Consider the following 19917-nt stretch of genomic DNA (forward strand, 5'->3'; position numbering starts at 1 on the left):
GATATCACGCAAGTCTTATTCACAGCTTATTTTAAAGCGCTTACAATATGTATTGACAGTAAACGTGTCACATGCAAGTAAATATTTCAATCACTTGTGATTTCATATAAAGCGACACAGTATTCTGGAGAATAAAGCATCTATCTTGAAGTTTCGAGTTACAGGTTTAATATTGTCCACTATAAGTGAAAGAAGTCTAAACCTTCAGTATACAGTATATACGCGTATAGGTTAAGATAACTAATCTTGAATATGCTGACGTCGAATAATAGATTATGACTATTTTTAAAATTCGCTCTGAAGCACTTTATTAATTAATGGATTAATTAATTACATTTAGCAACACTGTTCGCTTATATTGGAATGTTACGTACAGTATACTCATGAAAGGAAAAGCTGCTGTCTCATGAAAGCATAATACATCTATAATTCTTATACACTTTATAGATTCCAATCAATAAACAGGGTATCTGAATAAAAAATAATATTTACGAGTAAACAAACAAATTTCAAGAGAGGTTTTGACATATAAATACGCACTAGAAATTTGTAATAACGTTTACATATATATATCCTCATTTATCTTGTAGTAGTTTAATACTACTATTTAAATTCGTAAAAATCTGTCTCTAAATCCACAGGTATAAAAATCTACTATAAAATGAAATACATGACATATATAGGATAATTAAATTTTAACCGAAATATCTTTATTGATCAAAACATACCGCGTAAAATTCATCAGATCATGATTCTCAGTATTATTATATTAATCTTAATCTAAATATACCATTTAGGTATCTAATTTATTGAGCAAAAAATTTTTATGCTATATAATTGACAAAAGTATTACCGTATAAATTCACGAACTTTATAGAGTATTCCGTTTGATAGCGCAGAAATATATTATATGGATCCAATTAGCATAAACATCTACTAAGGCTAGGTGAAGAGTTTTATCGATTTTAAGTCTCCTCGACCTCATTTTCAGAGATAGTAGTAATCAACTTTTGGTAATATTCCGCTGCTGCTTCGTTACCAACTTGCCTACAATGTCTGGCATATTCTTCGTACATTACGTCAACCATTTTTGCTAAAAGATAGAATTAATTGCAAGGGCAAATTTTCTTAAACTGAGTTGAAAACATTATAGATAGCCAACTATTGGAAGATTGTAATCTATATAAACAGGTGACTAATTTAAAATTTTTTCATATCTAGATACCAAGAGGTTTGTATTCCATGTCTAAAACTTTAAATTCTGTACAGGCTTCTAGGAATAATATCGCCCTGTCGAAAAGGCGTAGACTGGAAAAGGAAAAACAAAGATTTTATACACTATATCAAAATCCTAAATTAAAAAAAATGATAGGACAATACTCCTTACCTATAAAGTAATTCCAAAACTTTAGTAAAATCGCATAAAGAAAGTGCTACTAAGATTGCTTGATCCTAAAATAAATGAAAAATAAATTTTTATGATGAAACACTTTCCATTCTATCAAATCAATGTAGCAATTGAGTTTTTCTGACCTCTTGCGTAGAATTTAGTAAACTATCTATCCATTGTCTATACATATCAAAACATTCATTGGAGCTTAATGTAGCCTACATGATGAAAAAATGTACAGATATAGGTTTACGTATGAGATTTTATATTTTTATAGTAATATTATATAGATTCGTAGTATAAACCAAAGACATTCCATATACCTTGGCTAACCAAGCTGCTTTATCCCATTCACCATAAGTTTGCAAATAACGACATGCATCTACATTTTTTCCAATAAGACATAGTAGCTGTACTCCCTCATATAGCCGACCGTTTGCTATTAAATTCGTGGCAACTAACTTAACAGTACTTTGAGCAGCACCCGATGTACATATTGTAGCTGTAAGACATGCTCTATGATTTAAAGCATAAAAATTAATAAGTATCGGTCAAGAGTTGCAAACAAACTTAAAATGTGTACAACACCGTAAAGTATAAATTGTAGCTGACCGTAAAGAATCGGCGTAATAATTTTCATCACTGGGATTAGTTTCAAGCAATAGCTTAATCGCACGATCCACCTTTACAAGTGCGTACAAAAAAAGATAGAGTTAGTTATCACTTATCTGTCAGTAATTAACTGCATCGAAATCAACATTCACTTTGATAATTTGAAAGTACATCTGTTCAAAGAATTTATAGATTCATGAATTACAGTATATAATATACCTGCCCAAGTAGAATAAGGTTACATTCACATTTGTTTGTTTGCGCATAAGAAGTACGTTTGGCATCATGTAAAAATGCTCTTTCCAATTGATCTTTCTAAAATAAAAGACGTAAAAAATTTAATTAACTTCGTTAGATTTCACCAAGCCAACTTGATATAACCTCTCTCAATATTTCGTTTAATTACGTATCAAACAGATTATAAACTTATCTGCTTCATAAACAATTACTGTTATTTTACCCGAAAGATTTTACGATTGCGCAGTAAATCGTAACAGGTATCCAGCGAAGCATCTATTTACAGCAAAGTACATTTATAGATTGATTTCTAATAAAAAATTTTACAATTTTTCAAAAACTTAGCTTACCTAGACTGCAATTGGATGAATCACTTAATTTAGCACTAGTGTCGACATCATCATTTACGTGCGCTTTTCGTAGATAATGTAGAGCTAGCGTCCAAAATTCAATTTCGCTTTGATCTCCAAAAAGTCTAATTATTACACATGATTACAGCAAATAACATTAAGTTGTGATATTAGAAGCTGCATACTTAATTATTTTAAGAATGTACTGCAGCCGTATATTTATTTCTTGACTAACTTGGCAGTAATTAAGCATCTTTGAGCGGTGCCAAAAGGTGCATTTTCTACATAGTCTGTCAATCCACTGAAAGTAAAAAATGAAAAATATATTTGTTTTAATTTCAGTTAAAGTTTCACATATGTGCAATAATTTTCGGTTAATGAATGTTGTGTATCATTGTAAACCTTACTTTGGTAATAGCGACAGTTGTTGCATTACTACATCGGCTAAGTCATTATCATTCGTTTCAATAGCCCTAGAAAATATAAATTTCATCGTATCTAAATAAAACTTTAATAGTATGTAATTACTGTGTTTCTTAACTCACTCAATTGGAGATTTAAATCCGTAAGTTTTATTCCAAGGCTGATGTTGAAGTAGTTGTTTAATTAAAAAGGAAACTTTCGGCGCTATGAGGTACGCATTGAATGATGTATCTAATAAAATTTAGCAGATATAAATGAAACATGATCGAATCGGAATAGACATGAATTACTGTAATCTAATTAGATATTTTACAGGGTAAGATTTCATTTGATGGTATCGGAGAAGTGGCCGTATTTAATGTAGCATCTAGAATTCTTAAACATCCGTCTTCATACAGAGCGACAACTTTGTCTGATGCAGCCCAATCAACATCAATAATCTGCAGTCCACCTTTACTAATCTTTAAACTGTGCAGACATTCTCTCTAAAATTATTACAAAATAGCTAGATGTAATTGTTGATAATATACTAACAGATGTAAAATAAGAGTAAAATTCTAATGATTTTTCGTACACGTAATGCATCCCATATATCTACACCATCGTTAAATAAGAGAACCACTTTAAGATTGCCCTTTCCGGGAGATATTCGTAGTCGACGAATGCTGCCACGATGTGATTGGACTACCCTATAATATTTCAATTAAGTTGTTTATAGCCATATGTTTACTATCAATAATTTATAATTTACGTATTATTAGCTAATAGTAGAAAAACCTTGACAATCTTGCTTTAAGATCCCAAACAATTAAGGAGCCATCAGTATCTCCCATAATTATCAAATCGTTCTTCCATACCATATCGTTAACTGTACTAACTCCTCCCTATTAGATAATGTACATCAGAAATACAGTATAAATACGATATTACTTCATACCAATATGTTGAGGAAGCGGTAGTGTTACATAAACCGATAACGTTACGTACACCACCGGGGATTTTCGATCCGTCTTTAATTGTATTTCCATTAATCATAAAATGATACAAGACACCCTCTCCACTAATGTAAACGAAATGCTCTACTGTCGATCCTTGCTATAATAAAAGTATTTTTAGAAAAGGTAACGAATTAAATGAAGTCGCTAAATTAATCACTATAATTGAAATCTTATTATCGTACTTGATTAGATGTGTTAGTCTCAATTGTAATAGAACTTTCTGAATCTATTGATGACGAGGTATCGGAACTTTGAGGCTTTTTTTTATTGCTAGATGAGTGCCATACCTTAACATTTACAAATAAAATAATTTAGACATAGAAGTTTATATGCAACATTTAATAATGTTCATTTCTGGCTTACTAGTGACGTAGGATAAGGAAAATTTTTGGGCATATCTCTAATTAGACTTCCATTTTGTAAGTCCCAAATTTCAAGCGGGCGATCTTTAAAAGAAACGATGAAGTATTGCCTGCAAGTATGATGCTATTAACTAGTGCATTGTAAACGCATTAATCAATTTTATTATAATTGCACTTTATGTTTCGCAACGAATAATACCTCAAATGAGATACTCTAACTGATTCTAGAGACGATGAGTCATTAGCATAGTTTCGAATTTTATTAATATAACCTTAGAATAACGTAAAAAATTCGAAACATTAATATCTAATAATGGTTGTACAATCTTAAAAATGTAGTATATTTAAAAGTTATAGCTAACGGAATCGATTTTTAGTGAATAACACATCTACAATACTAACCATTTCTTAAGTCGAGAATAACTATTTCGTTTCTGTAAGTATTTGAATTCAAGGAAGTGTTACTATGACCATAAAGCAGTAGTCTACACTCACCAATCCACTCAATTCCCCTAGGGTCATACAACATAATTAACGTTATGCTACATCAAATTGACGTTTAAATTGTAACTATCCCTACATAAAATTAACTTTGCTAAAATAAATATCATACTTTATAGACACGGTTAAAACAGAGAATTCTTTAGTAAGGAATCCATTAGATAAGTCAAAAATATGTACATAGCCTGAATTGTTACCTGAATGAGGTTAAGATGGATTTTAAAAAATACAATTTTCCCGTGCTAGCAGGCTACACGTTAGTAACCAAATAGAAAAATACTAGTCTTACCAACAGCTAATAGCGGCTTATAATATGATAGGTTTTTCGTTGTTAGCGGAGGGCACATTCGAAGACAGGTGGGTTTAACAGAATTTCCGCAATAAAGAGCAGTCATAATCATTTTTACATCGATAACATATTGCTGGATTTTTTCTATATCGTCAGAGGCATAATGCTGATGGAATAGTAGATCAAAGAGAGTTGTCATATTTTCTCATATAGCCAATTAATTCTAGTATAAAATGATAACTTACACGAATGGGAAAATGGGGTGCAATCATGTCCGATAAGCAACACCACAGGGTATCTTTGATGTTGACCATTTCATTAGTTACTCCTAAACGGAAAACAAATCTGTTAGCAACTTCTAATAAAAACTAATTCCAATTACAATGCAGGATTATACAAGTCTAACCATTAATTTTTGGCAACGCTAGGTTGTACATTGATTTGTCGTTGGCGAATATCGCACTCTCAACAATGGAAGCGTCAAATAGATTCGATTTAGTGGATGTTTCAGAGGTTATCATTAGCCTCCATTTCAGCAGGCGTCCATCGCTTAAGAGTAATATGACATCATTTTCAGTGATGGGAGAACAGCCGAATCCAACTACTCGACAGCTTTTAGTAATGCGAATAGAATCCGTCTGATAGTGTGAATCGTATATGATATCTTCTGGGCTAGCCCATGAATTTACACTTTCATCTGGGTTTGCGCTAACATTATCGGCAAGACCAGAATTGCTATAATCAGCACTTAAGCGAGGAGATAATGAAACTGAATCTAAAAAGTGAAATTTCGAATCTTGAGAGTTGCAACTAATCCATGATGAAACTCGACGTATCCTTGTAGATATACTTCCGTTTTCATGGAGGCAAAATAAGACATTCCTCTGACGGCATGAATATATCTACATAATTAGAGATTTTAGTCACTAACTGGAATAAAATTAAACTAATACAAATGAAATAAATTTCATAAAATATCAGTTCAATGAGTTTGCATACCTGCATAAAAGGGGAAAGATTTCTTTCTAGATTTATTTGTCCAATTACCAGTTTCATTTCGAGATCAAATACTAATATCAAACGGGCAAATACGATGAAAACATGATGACGGCAAGCAGAAGTAAATTGCATTTGTATACAATCCAATAGTGACGGTTCATCTTGCCTAATGAATAATCAAGAGAGGCAATATGTATTTACGAAAAAAAGTTATATCCGAACTTTAATACCAGTTTGAAGAGTACATACTTCGATGTGGGGTCAGGAAGAGAAGGACGCTTTGTATTATCAGATCTGTTGGAATTTTTGTTTTTGCCAGAAACATTCGATACCTTCATTAAGAATCTTCGAGACTTGGTAGTTGTAGTTGTTTCTGAGGTATTAACATTATCCGGTAGAGGATCTTCTATAGTATAAACGGTATCATTTGTTTGAATTCCAAATGCTATTAAAGGATTAACTTGACCAGGAGAATGTGTTGTGTTAAAGTCAGTAATGTGGATGAAATGATCCGGTGCTAGAACTATTGAATACATGAATAGTCAAAATTAAAAATTGCATCATGTTTATAGTACATCATAAGAGTCACGAAGTTTAAATTGAGCATTGTACAGATATTACGTCTTGCCATATCAAAGAGTAAAATTGAATGTAAGTAATTAATTCAACTATATCCCAATCAGTTAAGCAAGTTGTTATACAAATTTTGAAAGGTATAAACTATTACCTAATACGTTGGATAGATTAAACGGATCGAAAGCAAAGTATTTTAGTGTTTCATGAAATGTTTTTTGCCATAGCGACGTGCCAGTGTTCCCATTCCACAAAATAATAGTTGACGGTAAATGCAAAACAGCTAACAGATCACGTGAAGCTTGCTGAGAAGGAAACCATTCCAAATGACCAACGGCGGATGTCCCCGGTTTAAAAAAACGTGCAATTACGCTACCGTCATGCACATTCCACACAATAACATTTCCAGCTTGATCTGCTGACGCTAAACGCAAGGTATACGGTGATCCAAGACTATGATGATAATTTTCTAATGACCATTTAACCTATGAAATATCCATTATAAAATTAGGTATTACAGGAGATGAAGTAGAATCATAGTTAGTGTATTATAACAAATTGTGTTGCATGTAGAATTAAAACAATCAATAGGAATATTGATAGATACTGTGGCTTAATTTAATAATAGTTTATGTTGATATCTAATGATGGCACTATAATGTTAATGATCCTATAAACAGAAATGGGAAGCGATGGCTAGTGATAAGATTACAAGCTAAGATTTCTTATTTTTGTAGTATCGAATAGAGTATCTATTTCAAGATTTGTAACTTTTCAAAAAAAGTGTTGATCGCCTCTATCGCTACGACTAACTAAATACAAGTACAAGTTGCATCATACACAGGCCAACAATTTTACCTTGACTACACAAGCCGGATGTCCTACAAGTGTTTGAAGAGCCTGCAGGATTAGAGAGAAGAATACTTAGAATTGCGCAATATAGTATACTTACATCGCAGTTTATGTATTGATATTGTCATCCAATCATCAAAGAATTGACTTTTATATGCTACATGATGGAATGCGGTGTAGGTACAGAAAGAAAATATTACTTAAATACTGGGTATAGTAGTGTCTTGAAGGGTGATGTTAGTAAATATGTAATAATACGCTGAGTATGAATAACCAACATGTCTATTTTCGCATCTATAAAATATCTACGATCCATGTATAATCGGATAGTAATAATTGCCTCATTAGTATAAATGTTATCATTCAATTGCTTGACACATATATCTTGTCATTGTACACAAAATTATTGGGTTTATTTCTTCCTTCCAATTCATCATGATTTTGAATAGTAAGTCATTTCATTCATAACAAGATGATTCGATATGTATCGTACCATATGTTGGAGATATTCTGCTCGTCAAATTACGCTAAGAGATTTCTTCATTACCTCTATGATGTAGTTCAATCACTAAAGTATAAATTGATACAAAGTCTATTTTGCGTCTAAATTACGGGTACACTACATCTAGACATGTACATATATAAGTCTATATTGCAACTCAAATTGAGACTAGCAGTTTGTGAGAGTTTCCTTTCAATTGATCAAGAGTTCAAACGAACATCTACTTTATGGTATCAAGGTTAGGCTATAAAAATATAATCAAGCAAGATTAAAGTGATCCGCTGCAACTTACCCTAAATGAGACAATATCGATGACAATTACGTTCTTATCACATCCGTAGGCGAAGAGAGACTGCCATCCCCTGTCAATTCATTAAAAATTGATGAGATTGTAGAAAACTAGAAGCAGATTTATTTATTTACGCTAACTCGTGACTGTCATTCCTTATCCATTATTTAAAGACGTGAATGTCTACTGGGTAGAACATTTTGCATTGGTATGACTTGTCAATTGAGCCCTACTGGAAAAGATGATTCTGTCATATCATGATCGACCCTCAAATGAACCCTAATAATTACTGTAAGTCATTGAGTCGCTTGGATCTATTTTTCATACCCTATCCGTGATTAAAATGATGATGAAACAGTCAGTCATTTATCATTGATGTGTGTCTATTATAACTATAGAAATGGGAGAGAATTTTACTATCAAAGCGTCCGCTCTTACGATAGCTGGCGTACAGTATGATATGTTACAGCCCTGATGGCGACTTTGAAAAATAACAACATCTGATATGTCCAAGTTTACTTTGGTATTTTTCATCTTGGACAGATGAGCTTTTAATGACTACTGCGGCAACTCTAGACTATTGAACGATATGATTATCCTAGCATGAATAGCTCGATTGACAAGACAATCATGACGAAGAATTGAATACTAATAGCATGGACAGTGAAAGAGAGAGAGAGAGTGGATTGCATAAGCATTTACCAATCGCAAGCTCCACGATTGCCTTCATTGATAGCACCGGGTAGAGTTCTTGGAGGCACTTTGATGACTGTATTCCAAGTTTCATTGGCCACAGGAGTAGCTTTACCTTTATCGGACATTGCACTGGATTGATACCAATCTATGCTATATCAACTAATTTTAATGGAATTTCCTGTAGAAAGATTTCTTGAGCGAAATGAGCTTTCAATTGGCTTCTTCAATGCTTTCAAAAGTTCAAAACAAGCTTGGCTTTGGCATCCAAGACGTGCTGTTCTCTTGAGCGCTTTAGCGGAGGAATACAGTGTCGTGTCGTACAGTACGACTTTCTACTTTACAGTACAGTATGACGATCTGGTACAGACGACCGATATCAGTACAGTACGGTAGTCCGCCGTATTGTATCGTAAAATACAGTACAGTACGAACTGTCTTGCTACAGTGTACAGTACTGTAGAGTACGGTATACTGTACAGTACAGTAGTACGTACAGTACTGTACTGTACAGTACATCTCTTAGGTAAAGTACTGTACGGTACTGTACTGTACTGTACTGTACTGTACTGTACAGTACTTGATATCAAGGACTAGTTTGCCGTATCGTATCGTACAAGTTCTGTACCGTACTGTACAGTACGAACTGTCTTGCGTCTACAGTACTGTGTACTGTACAAGACGAGTCAAACTACTGTACTGTACTGTACAGTACTGTGACAATACAGGGATCTACCATAGTACAGTACAGTACTGTACAGTACGCGTAGCGTAACTGCGTAAGTACAGTACATTGTACTGCACTTAGCCTACTGTACACTGTATCGGAATTTCAAACGAACGGAGGGAGACTTGAAAATTTTGAAAAGTTGCTCCAGTTTGCTGCGTATCCCAAGTACGAATATTGACTGCCAATGATTCCACTCGCCTACTCTTGATGCTTTTCGTCTGAAAGCCTGCCACAGAACTATCCTCAGCCAAAGCCACAACAATCTCATCCCAGAGGAGCAACTAAGTATTACTGTAAAGCATCGCCTTTCTATCTGGTGTTGATTCAATTTGTACACTACAGTCAGATAGACGTGGAATAGTGAAGCACCAAAGTCGAGCAACGAAAGGCAAATATTTTTCAACCAATGGTTGATAGCAACAGTAAGCGACAAGATGGAGGAAAAATTAACCCAAGCCATAGAATCAATCAGTCTTAGTGAAGCAGACAGCGAAACAAAAGTATTAATAGATATAAGTAATCAAGTCATTAGCCTAAAAATGCAATATGAGAAAGAAATGATTTCCATTCGGAAGCAAATTGAAACGTTGAAGGCTAAAGCAGCTCAAGAGAAACAACAAGCAGAAAATCAAGCGGAGAATGATCACTTTTATTCGAAAGCTATTGAAAATTTACAAAAGAAATATCAGGAATTAGAACAATCATCACGGTCGGCTAACTTGAGAAATGATAATGACGCCACCAAGTTAAATCAACTCATTCAGCAAAAGGAATCGACAAGCAAAGATCGTAAAACTGTTGAAACTCAAGTCATGGAAAAAACCAAATGTAAGCAATTCTTCGATCTGTACACAAACATCTCTGGAATTGAATGGAATTACCATTGTTCCGCAGATCAAATCAAAGGTGTTATAATGTACGAAAATGACTGCAAACCCTTCGCTTTAAATGTATCTGAAAATACTGACTTTGAAATGACCAATAAACTATGGCAATTGTTATGAAGAAGGATCATTCTACGTATCATGACGCTATTTTGTAATAAAGACTTGAACATCGAAATACTGTACGCACAAACTTATCATGACTGTCTATCATAGACTATCATAGTCAGTTCATAGCGTAGATAGCACTGTATAAATGATGATACAGCGAGCGGCTCATTCTTTTCTATCTATGATAATCTTATGACAGACATGTCGATATATGTAGTGTTCTCGTTCCAGTTTTAATTTAGAAGTCAATGTTTATCTTATAAAAATGCAAGTAGAAGTACTGTAGAATTTTTGCCCTCAAGCAGCCATTTACCAGAGCGACCAACTTGCTTACGCGTATTTCTAAAGTGGTCAGCTATTTGCCCACTTGATAGCCTTTTACTATGTTTCCAATACTACAGTATATGTCCTTTTTGTACGTAAATATCGGACAAAATTTTGCATTGATAAAACTTAATGTATTAATAGTACCACGCTACTGTTATTTTTACATTTCAATCCTGCCTCATGTTTGCTAATATTCTATATATCGAATAAAAAAACAATTTTATTCCAGATTATCATGAATCCCTTATTCTGTCATAATGCAGTATACCTTATATTTACGGTACACATCATGCATCATACAGCATCAATGAATTATACATTTGTTAGAAGATACAGAATAAGGGTGTAAAACTTTACTGTCCAGTATTTATTACTCAATCTCAGTATTGTAACGTTAACTGGATGACTGAATCTAGCTATTGGTAAACATCGACATAGAAATAAATTGTAGGAAAAAATAGAGTGCAATCATTAAATTATAAATGCATCAAACTACGACTAAAATATTGTTCTATTTAACATTTTCAATAAAATAATAAAGTACCGTTAATACATAACTCGTAGCAGTTGAATGTATACAAATAAATCATGATACCGTGTATTGCATAATTAAATCAAATTATCTATTGTATAAGAATTTCAAAAGCGTATTATATTATACGGCAAAATTGAACGTTGTAGACATTCCAATGGAAATGTCATGGCGCGATATGTATATCGAAGCAATCGATAATACCATTAATGCGAACACTAACTACACCAAATTGAACTAAATTTAATCTGTTAGACAGCAATTCTACATGCGAGCACAACGCGTGTTTTAGTGATAGTGCATTAATTTTACTACTACAAGTAGCAGTTTCTAACATGTTATCTAATCTTATTCATTCCCGTAAGAGCAATCTTTGCAGATTACTTATCGGGGATAGCTTTGAATAAAAATTGAATTCCTACAGCATAGATACAATCTTTACGGACGACTTCCAAAAATAGCACTTCCTACTCTTACGCTGGTACTACCCATTTCAATCTACAATTTTCGTAGTAAATATCAAGTTATAGCCAATCAGAAATAATGGGATATTTCCCAACTGTACATATCATGCTTTGCTATTTATGCATAGGTATAAAGTTAGAATTGTCTAGCATATGTAACCACATACCGCGTGTTCAAAGTCTTGCGACATCCCCATGCTTAGCTCCAAAGCATCAATGGGGATACCCATTTTATCAGATACAGTCTTCCGACACTCGCTTAATAACTATAAGATTATTAAATTGAAACTATGAATTAGCATGAGGCAACTACTACTGTACCCAAAAATTAATTTGAAATATTAAAGAAGTTTAAGATAGATTGCACCTATACTATTATGTAAACCAAGACTCGTATATAACGGAAAAATAACAGCTATGATCATTTTAATTAGATACGCACTCTGAAGTCCGGGTTGCTATCCGCATCATGACGGCCTAATTGTCCAATAGTCATAAGGCCAACAAAATTTAACTTTTTACATCGTTTCAATACATGATCAACGATTGTTACACAATCATCTGGCGGACATCCACTTTTATCTAGCAAGAGAGAAAACACTAAAGTAAGAATCGTTCATTTTCTAAATTAAGTTCATATTAAACATTCAAATTAACATTAATGCAATTCTAAATAAAAATAAAACTGATGGCTTCCACATTAAGCTCTATGACGTACTTTTAGCGCAAGTACAGTATTGTAAAATGTAACCTTTCGAGAATAAATTTTAAGACTCATTTTCTAATAATGCTAATATAACTTTCAATCAAAACACTAACCAAAAATAACAACTTCTAAAGTAGCCCAGCATAATATCATTTATAAACATTTTTAGTGCACACACATATCTTTTCTATGAGCGTAAGCGAATAATTTATAATAAACGTTTACGTATGTTAAGCCTCAAAAGAATTATGAATACAAGATGTTACTATCGCTACTATACGAATTTGAAGCGTAATTTAATTATGCATGCTATCTCACTATCACTAAACCGATAAAAGAATAATAACTAACATTGACAGTTGCAGTAACAAGAGCAAATAGTATAATGCCACTGATAGCCAGTGTATGATCAGACGCATACGCGTATACAAGCCTTCGACATGGTCAAGCTGCAAAATCAGTGCTCAGGTTAATAGCTCAATAATTACAAATCTATAACATAGATAACTTGAAGCAGTTAATTAATGCCATCAATGCAGTATAGCACAGCATACAGTTTAGGTTATTATATACAAGTTGAACTTTATTATTATACTATCGACGTGATGACTACATATATTGAAATGATCATCAAGATGTTGTACAGTATGCGTGCATAGACTTTCGTTAAAAAACTGATTTACATCGTATTGCCATTCTTTAGATGATTCATTGCTAATAATAGCGGTGGCTAAAGTTCGGTTAAATTTCAAATTTTTTTAATTAAAAGTAATGCAAGTTCGGTAAAATTGCCAGTAACGTACGCACTAAACGTGTTTGTTTTGGCGTCCCTATACTTCTCGTTCATTCTGTACGAAATATGTTTAGGAGCCAATTGCAATAGAATATGGTACATTTACTTTTAGCCATTATCAACATAGAATAGCCGCTGTACGAATAGATAGTATCTTAAATAGCCAAATTATTTATGATACAATCTGATTTTAAGCGCATTGCAAACTAGTGATATAAACTACTTGAACTTGTCTCTGTCGCACGTTTCTTCGCGTACAATCATGTTAAAATTACTAGTAATCTACTGTACTAGAAATATTTGACATCAATGTACTACAGCATATAAGCCTGTTATACCACTTAAAACATAAAACTGCTTTGACTTACTTTCTTCTTGGCTAGTATTTACTTGCACCATGATGTTAAGTTGTTCCAACTTTCCAGCACTTTCCCAAGCCTTATTTAAACAATCTGCCAATTTCTTTGAATCAACTGTTTCTACCGTATCCAGATTCGGAATAGCTATTGGTATCAGACCACAACAAACAACTATTAACAAATCGTAGTCCATTTTTTTAGCAATCGTAAGAATGTAAACGTACCGGCAAGCTTTTTACATTTGTTACTTTGTAAATGGCCGATAAAATGCCACTTGATTTGTCCTTTGGTTGCTTTCAAAAGCTATATGATTGAATAAAATGGATCATCATTAATACTGCAACAATTTTTTCCAACACGGATGAGAGGTGCCATATATGGCCAAATAAGCTTGTTACATGAATCCAAAAGAAGAGACTACTTTATAAATACAAGAGTTCAAAAGAGATAAATGGATGAATTTCTAAATTCATTATTACTGATAAACTCTGTAGTAGCTGGAGTCATAAGATTGTTCAGCATATCACGACTGGTGGTACAAATGCTTATTCTATCGTTCTGAAAACTATGATAAACTACCATACTGTATATACGTACAATGATAAAAGGTGTAACGATTGTTTTATGGGAATGATTAATGATGCAGCAACTGTTATCAATTTGAGAGTTAAAGTATTCAATGGATCTGCTATGTTGTCATCGGAAATAGGAAAAGAATATTAAAGTTTTCTTCGTACAGTAAAGGCTGTATTTATTGAAAATCCAACATAATTTGGGAATCACGACAAGTTGATAATCTATACTGCTGTAAGTTTATCCTAGCTTACCTCTTCGTCGTTCGCTTTACGCTCTAACTCTTGAACCTACGAGCAGTATAGTATTAGAGATAAAAAAAATGTTGTACGATTAGGATAACGAATATTCTAAATGCAATCCATAGTAAAATAACTTCTATATCAGTATATATAGAGAGATACGTAAAATTGTCTTTTGTTATCGAAGCTACCATTAATCTCCAATTCCTATCGCCAAGTTTACAATTTTTAAACGATAAGGAGCAGTCAAGTACAATTATCACAAGGTTTTATGGTGCTGTTTTAAAATGATATTTTCCAAAGGGACAGTATAAAACGACATCACGACATCGTTCAATGCATGCAGTACAAGTAATCCGCACTATCAAAATAAAGGCATCAAATTCTTAACTGTATTCCAACCTTACTATCAACTTCAAAATCAAATGTTTATTTTACGATTATACCTTACTGTCGTGACTTAAGAGCAACGATATTCTACAGACTCTAGTTAAGGATTGATTAATTAATTACTATTTCGATAAGTGGATTTTAGTTATCGTACTAGTAACTTTAGCCTTCTCTAGAATCGACACAATACTACAAATTGATGAGAAATAAAATAATTACTGGAAAAAATTTTGAGCCACTAAGGAGGCAGTGTTACTGTTCAAGTTTTCCTTTTAAGTTCTCAATAGCAAAAATTGCAAATGATACATCTTGTATTTCATAAACTTACATAGTTTTCACCAAAATGAGTTTGACCACTTTCAAATGCATCAATTATAAGATTAACAGGCTTTGTTTTGCTGACGGCAACTAAACGAGGCTCTATATTAGGTAATTCCTATTTGAAATAGCAATAGAGCATATTTGTATCGAGTTTCATTGGAGGGATTATTTATATGTCTATTCTTGAAGATAATTATCGTGTGATTGATATTGGAGTAACAATATCACATCCAATTCGCTTAATTCCGCTTCAACTGATACGTAGTGCATCTGGTAGATTAGCATGATTCAAGCAAGAATTATAGGTCATAAAAAATAAATAAATAATTATAATGCTGTAAAAAACAGTTTATGATTGTAATGTATATTGAAAATTTTCAAAGTCGATGGACATTTTCTCTCCAGCGCTTAGTGTCAAGTTTATTTACAGTATTTCTACATGTTTTACAGCTGCAGACTGATCATTTCTCATATTACTGTACAACATAGTATGATTGTCATTCACTTGAAATTCATTTTTAAAACTACAGTACAGTAATATTACGATGAAGAGCTTCAACAAGTGCTGAGGTCAAATAAGACGGCCTTTCCAAGGGCAGGAACAAGAGATTTTTGCTTTTTGGATATTGCCATCGTATAGTATCTTAAGCTATCAGGGTCAATCTTATTTAAAAGAATAATATTCATGTTGTAGTGCAACCGCTGAAAGTATAAATCAAGTAGAACAGAATGAGGCACAGTTACACGATGAGAAGAACAAAGTGTTGAGCTTGTAAAGTGGAATAAAACTACCGTGGTTTTAATTTCTTTATAAAAGCATAGTTAGTGACTCTTTGATGTAATTATTACTGTATATTTTGGATAGCAATAATCATCCTTGTAAAACCGTGATATAGAACGGTTAGATGATGTTTTTCGATCCGTCAGAAACGATGAGATTGGATCTGTCCAATGTATGAAAATTGTGTTGTCCTGGAATGAGTTGTAATTTATTTTATTTATATTGATTTAAGCCAGTGATGACAGATTGTTCTGATCTAGGTCAAAGTGTCTTTCCTACTGATGATCGAGCATTTTAACATTTTTATTATTACAAAGTCGTTGGGTTTTAATACAGACGATCGTCATGTAGGGCCAAAATAAAATGAATTTGCCATCATATTGCATGCTGGTGATGCAATTAGCCAATTTCCCGGTATGATTATTATTGGGGTGGACGGCGAGCTACTGCATGTACTACTATACTGTATCTATTGTTGGAGTTGTTCATCATGTTGTTGTAATAGAGCCAACAGTTTGCTACTATTGATGGTAACTCATTGCAAAGGGATTTCCTATCCAAGCTCAATGTATAACAATTAATGGATTGGATCTACGGATAAGAAGACAATTTTCATCATCAAGACTACGACATGAATGAAACGATGGCGTCCATGCCGCTGGGAACTACGCTTTGACTTCTGGGAGTGCTGGTAAAGTGGCAACATATTGCAATCAAAGTCCATTACTGTTGCAGCAAGTACTTACAGCAGATCGACGCAATTTAGCAGCTTCAATTCGCTGTAGGATATTCTCTCTTGCTCGACCAACCTCCGTTAAAGCAATCATGATACGACGAGCGCTGGCTATCGACATGGTAGAGATGGAAACGGCAATGGAAAAGGAGATATAAAAGGAGAAAGTAGACGAGGATTAATGGCCAATCAACGCACGTTCTCCAAAGCTATTGTCGCTGCTGGCTGTATGGTAGTGCTCACTGGCTACAGTATCCAATGGTGGAACCAACCAGCCAGGTCACGACCAATGACTTATAGTGTACAGTATTACTGTACTGAGAGATATCGTTACCCTATGGGTGGCACTAGGGCCTCTACGTTCAAAAGGCCATTATTTAGAGAGATAATGATCTGAGCTATGGACAATGATCACGTGATACAAAAGGAGGAGCTTCTTTTGTTTCCTTTGAAGGGGCATTGTACTGTACTGTACCTCTTTTTAGAGGTGAGAGATATCGTCACCCCTATGGGTGACACTACGTTATACCTACACCTAAATGGCCATTATTTGGAGAGATAATGACCTGGGCTATGGAGAATGATCACGTGGTGCAAGAGGAGGAGCTTCTTTTGTTTCCTTCGAGGGGCATTGTACTGTACTAGAGGTATTTAGAAGTCCGTCAATACAGTAAGGTCATCGGTCACACAGGTCAATTTCGACATTGTTTCACGGTTAAAATAAAATGAAAACTGTATCAGTACAATAACAAAAGAATGCTACAGTACAGTACAGTATCTATTCACTCAACCATCCTACTGTACACTGTACAGTTGTACTGTACAGTATAGTACTGGATGGGGGACCACTTCTTCTTGCGGTCCCAGGACTCCATTTGGCTACCGAAAAGGCTTGATTAGGTTCGAATATTGATTTTGAGGTAGCGATTTGGTGATTTGCAGCACTCTGACTCTGCCAGCTAGTATCAAACGCATCGTCATCTGGCTGAGGACTGCGGATACAATCACCTAGCCTACAGTGTACATAGGGTAATGGACTACATAAAGTACGGTACTCTATAATAATTAGAATTGTCAGTTAAAAGTTGGAGAGAAATCCAGAAACTCTGGTCTGGTTCATACGGTCATGGACTACAAAAGAAATACACTACAAGTGTACACTGTATAGTACTGTAGAGTCGACTAAAAATTGGAGAGAAATCCAGAAACTTTGGTCTGGTTCATACCGCCATGGACTACGACAGAAATACACAGTTCAAGGGGGAAATAGAAACTGTACGCATCATGTACTACGCAATACTGTACAGTACTGTACAATGTACATTATGCTATACCTTGGATCACTAGAACACCGCTGGTTCCGCATTGATGAAACTCGACTTCTGCAATACTGCATATTCAGATCTGCAGAACCAGGTATCGCAGAAGTAGTTTCATCAACGTCATAGAAATATGACAGATCATTTTAATTGAATGATGTTAGAATTTTATAGCGTATAATGAGTCTATGGTAGCTAAAGTGAATTCACTCTGAGGCATGCCATATCATGTTTGCTGCAGGTTGTCACTTGTCAGCCAGCATTATAAGCAGTGGATTACAATTCAGTGAACCATTTCTATTGTAGTGTACAGGATGCTTGCTGCGGTATTATGCACTATTCACCGTGCACAATAGAGTAGACTCTTCAGATTTTAATTTGATGTTCACAACTCTATATACAGTACTGTACTGTACAAGTGCTATACTGTATGTTCAAGGCGAGTAGACAGCAGCATTCTGATCATTTCCGCACTGTGGTAGTTGTAATGATATCTTCTTTAAGTAGCGTAAAGTATTTTAAGGTAGACGATGATAAAAGGTATAAAGGATTTTATTGAGATACAAGCTATAGGCTAACAATGATATGGTTGTTATAGATAAGGTATTTGAGATAGCAGGAACGTAGGAACTGACTAACGAGTTAGCTTACAAGGGTATTTATAGGTTTTAGATGAGGTTGAGATAATGTCTTTATATGTACAGTATAGCATGTCGTCTATATGTCGTCATGATGTCGTACATTATGAATACTAGTGCAAACTCCCGTCGCTTTACTGACGGTTTACGATAATGTGCTCATTTAACAGAGGTTCAGTAACTTTATATCGTGTACTGTGTACAGTACTGTACTGTACTGTATATAAGATCATAATGTTACAGTAGTGATTTCAAATGCTTGGAGACGTTCAGCATCCAATAATTCTGAGCATCAAGTTAACATCCGAAAGGGTTTACAGTGTACATTCTATAGTACAGTACTGTACAAGGATAGGGCGATCAGCATTTTGTATGGATTGTTGCAAGTACAACGAAAGCAAAATTAATCCTACCATCTTCTTCCAGCCATAGGTAGCAGACTGGCATAGGGATATTATTAACTAAAAAAGACATGCAAAATATTTTTTCATCTCCTTGCAGTTGTGATTTTCCAGTCTACTGTACTGTACTCCAGGGTTTGAGATCATGTTGGTGATAATACTCATAATAGTACTGTACTCTACATACTGTACTGTAGGTGTATAGTACAGTGTACAGTACTGGGTGTTACAGTACAAAGAACGGTACCGCACTGTATTGTACTGTACTGTACAGTACTGTACTGTACTGTACCCTATAACGAATTATCTATTGTCCTGTCTGCCTGCTCAATCTTGTCCTATTGTTCAACTAGCTTGAAACAAAGACTTTCTTTTTAATCTATCTTACAGTATTTTGATGTTATTGTTTTCAATAATTTATTTAAAAAAATTTTTAACCGTAATGTATTGACTATCAAATTCAAAAACGAGAAAGTCATTGATGACGGCATGACACAATCTTAATTTTTTTTTTCTTTTTGTTGTCTGGTCTCATCGTTGCCA

The 19917-nt window shown here is 34.0% G+C and overlaps 3 protein-coding genes across 3 annotated transcripts; 1 reads left to right on the top strand and 2 right to left on the bottom strand.

Annotated features, from left to right (window-relative positions):
* Positions 1-1256: 1256 nt before the first annotated feature.
* Positions 1257-9144, bottom strand: TRIADDRAFT_10380 (uncharacterized protein; the record flags this gene model as incomplete). Its single annotated transcript, XM_002117463.1, has 29 exons — positions 1257-1308; positions 1388-1452; positions 1534-1608; positions 1714-1906; positions 2003-2073; positions 2222-2317; positions 2463-2515; positions 2590-2714; positions 2825-2890; positions 2997-3062; positions 3135-3243; positions 3326-3497; positions 3587-3701; positions 3790-3896; positions 4000-4107; positions 4193-4297; positions 4374-4482; positions 4572-4644; positions 4775-4884; positions 4986-5070; positions 5163-5366; positions 5569-5826; positions 5911-6064; positions 6162-6327; positions 6516-6684; positions 6889-7219; positions 7593-7634; positions 8381-8450; positions 9080-9144. Coding segments are annotated over 29 exons (3414 nt in total), but the record flags the coding sequence as incomplete, so codon positions are not given.
* Positions 9145-10234: 1090 nt separating this feature from the next.
* Positions 10235-10804, top strand: TRIADDRAFT_61517 (uncharacterized protein; the record flags this gene model as incomplete). The annotated part of the gene is made up of 1 exon (XM_002117406.1): positions 10235-10804. The coding sequence occupies one exon, from the start codon at positions 10235-10237 to the stop codon at positions 10802-10804; it is 570 nt and encodes a 189-aa protein (XP_002117442.1).
* Positions 10805-12092: 1288 nt separating this feature from the next.
* On the bottom strand, positions 12093-17137 carry TRIADDRAFT_61518 (uncharacterized protein; the record flags this gene model as incomplete). The annotated part of the gene is made up of 8 exons (XM_002117464.1): positions 12093-12152; positions 12286-12384; positions 12561-12700; positions 13986-14120; positions 14201-14279; positions 14804-14839; positions 15510-15617; positions 17030-17137. 8 exons carry the CDS (start codon positions 17135-17137, stop codon positions 12093-12095), a joined length of 765 nt encoding a protein of 254 aa, XP_002117500.1.
* Positions 17138-19917: the final 2780 nt, after the last annotated feature.

Source organism: Trichoplax adhaerens, genomic scaffold (genome assembly GCF_000150275.1).
Source record: "Trichoplax adhaerens TRIADscaffold_24 genomic scaffold, whole genome shotgun sequence".
NCBI lineage: Eukaryota > Metazoa > Placozoa > Uniplacotomia > Trichoplacea > Trichoplacidae > Trichoplax > Trichoplax adhaerens.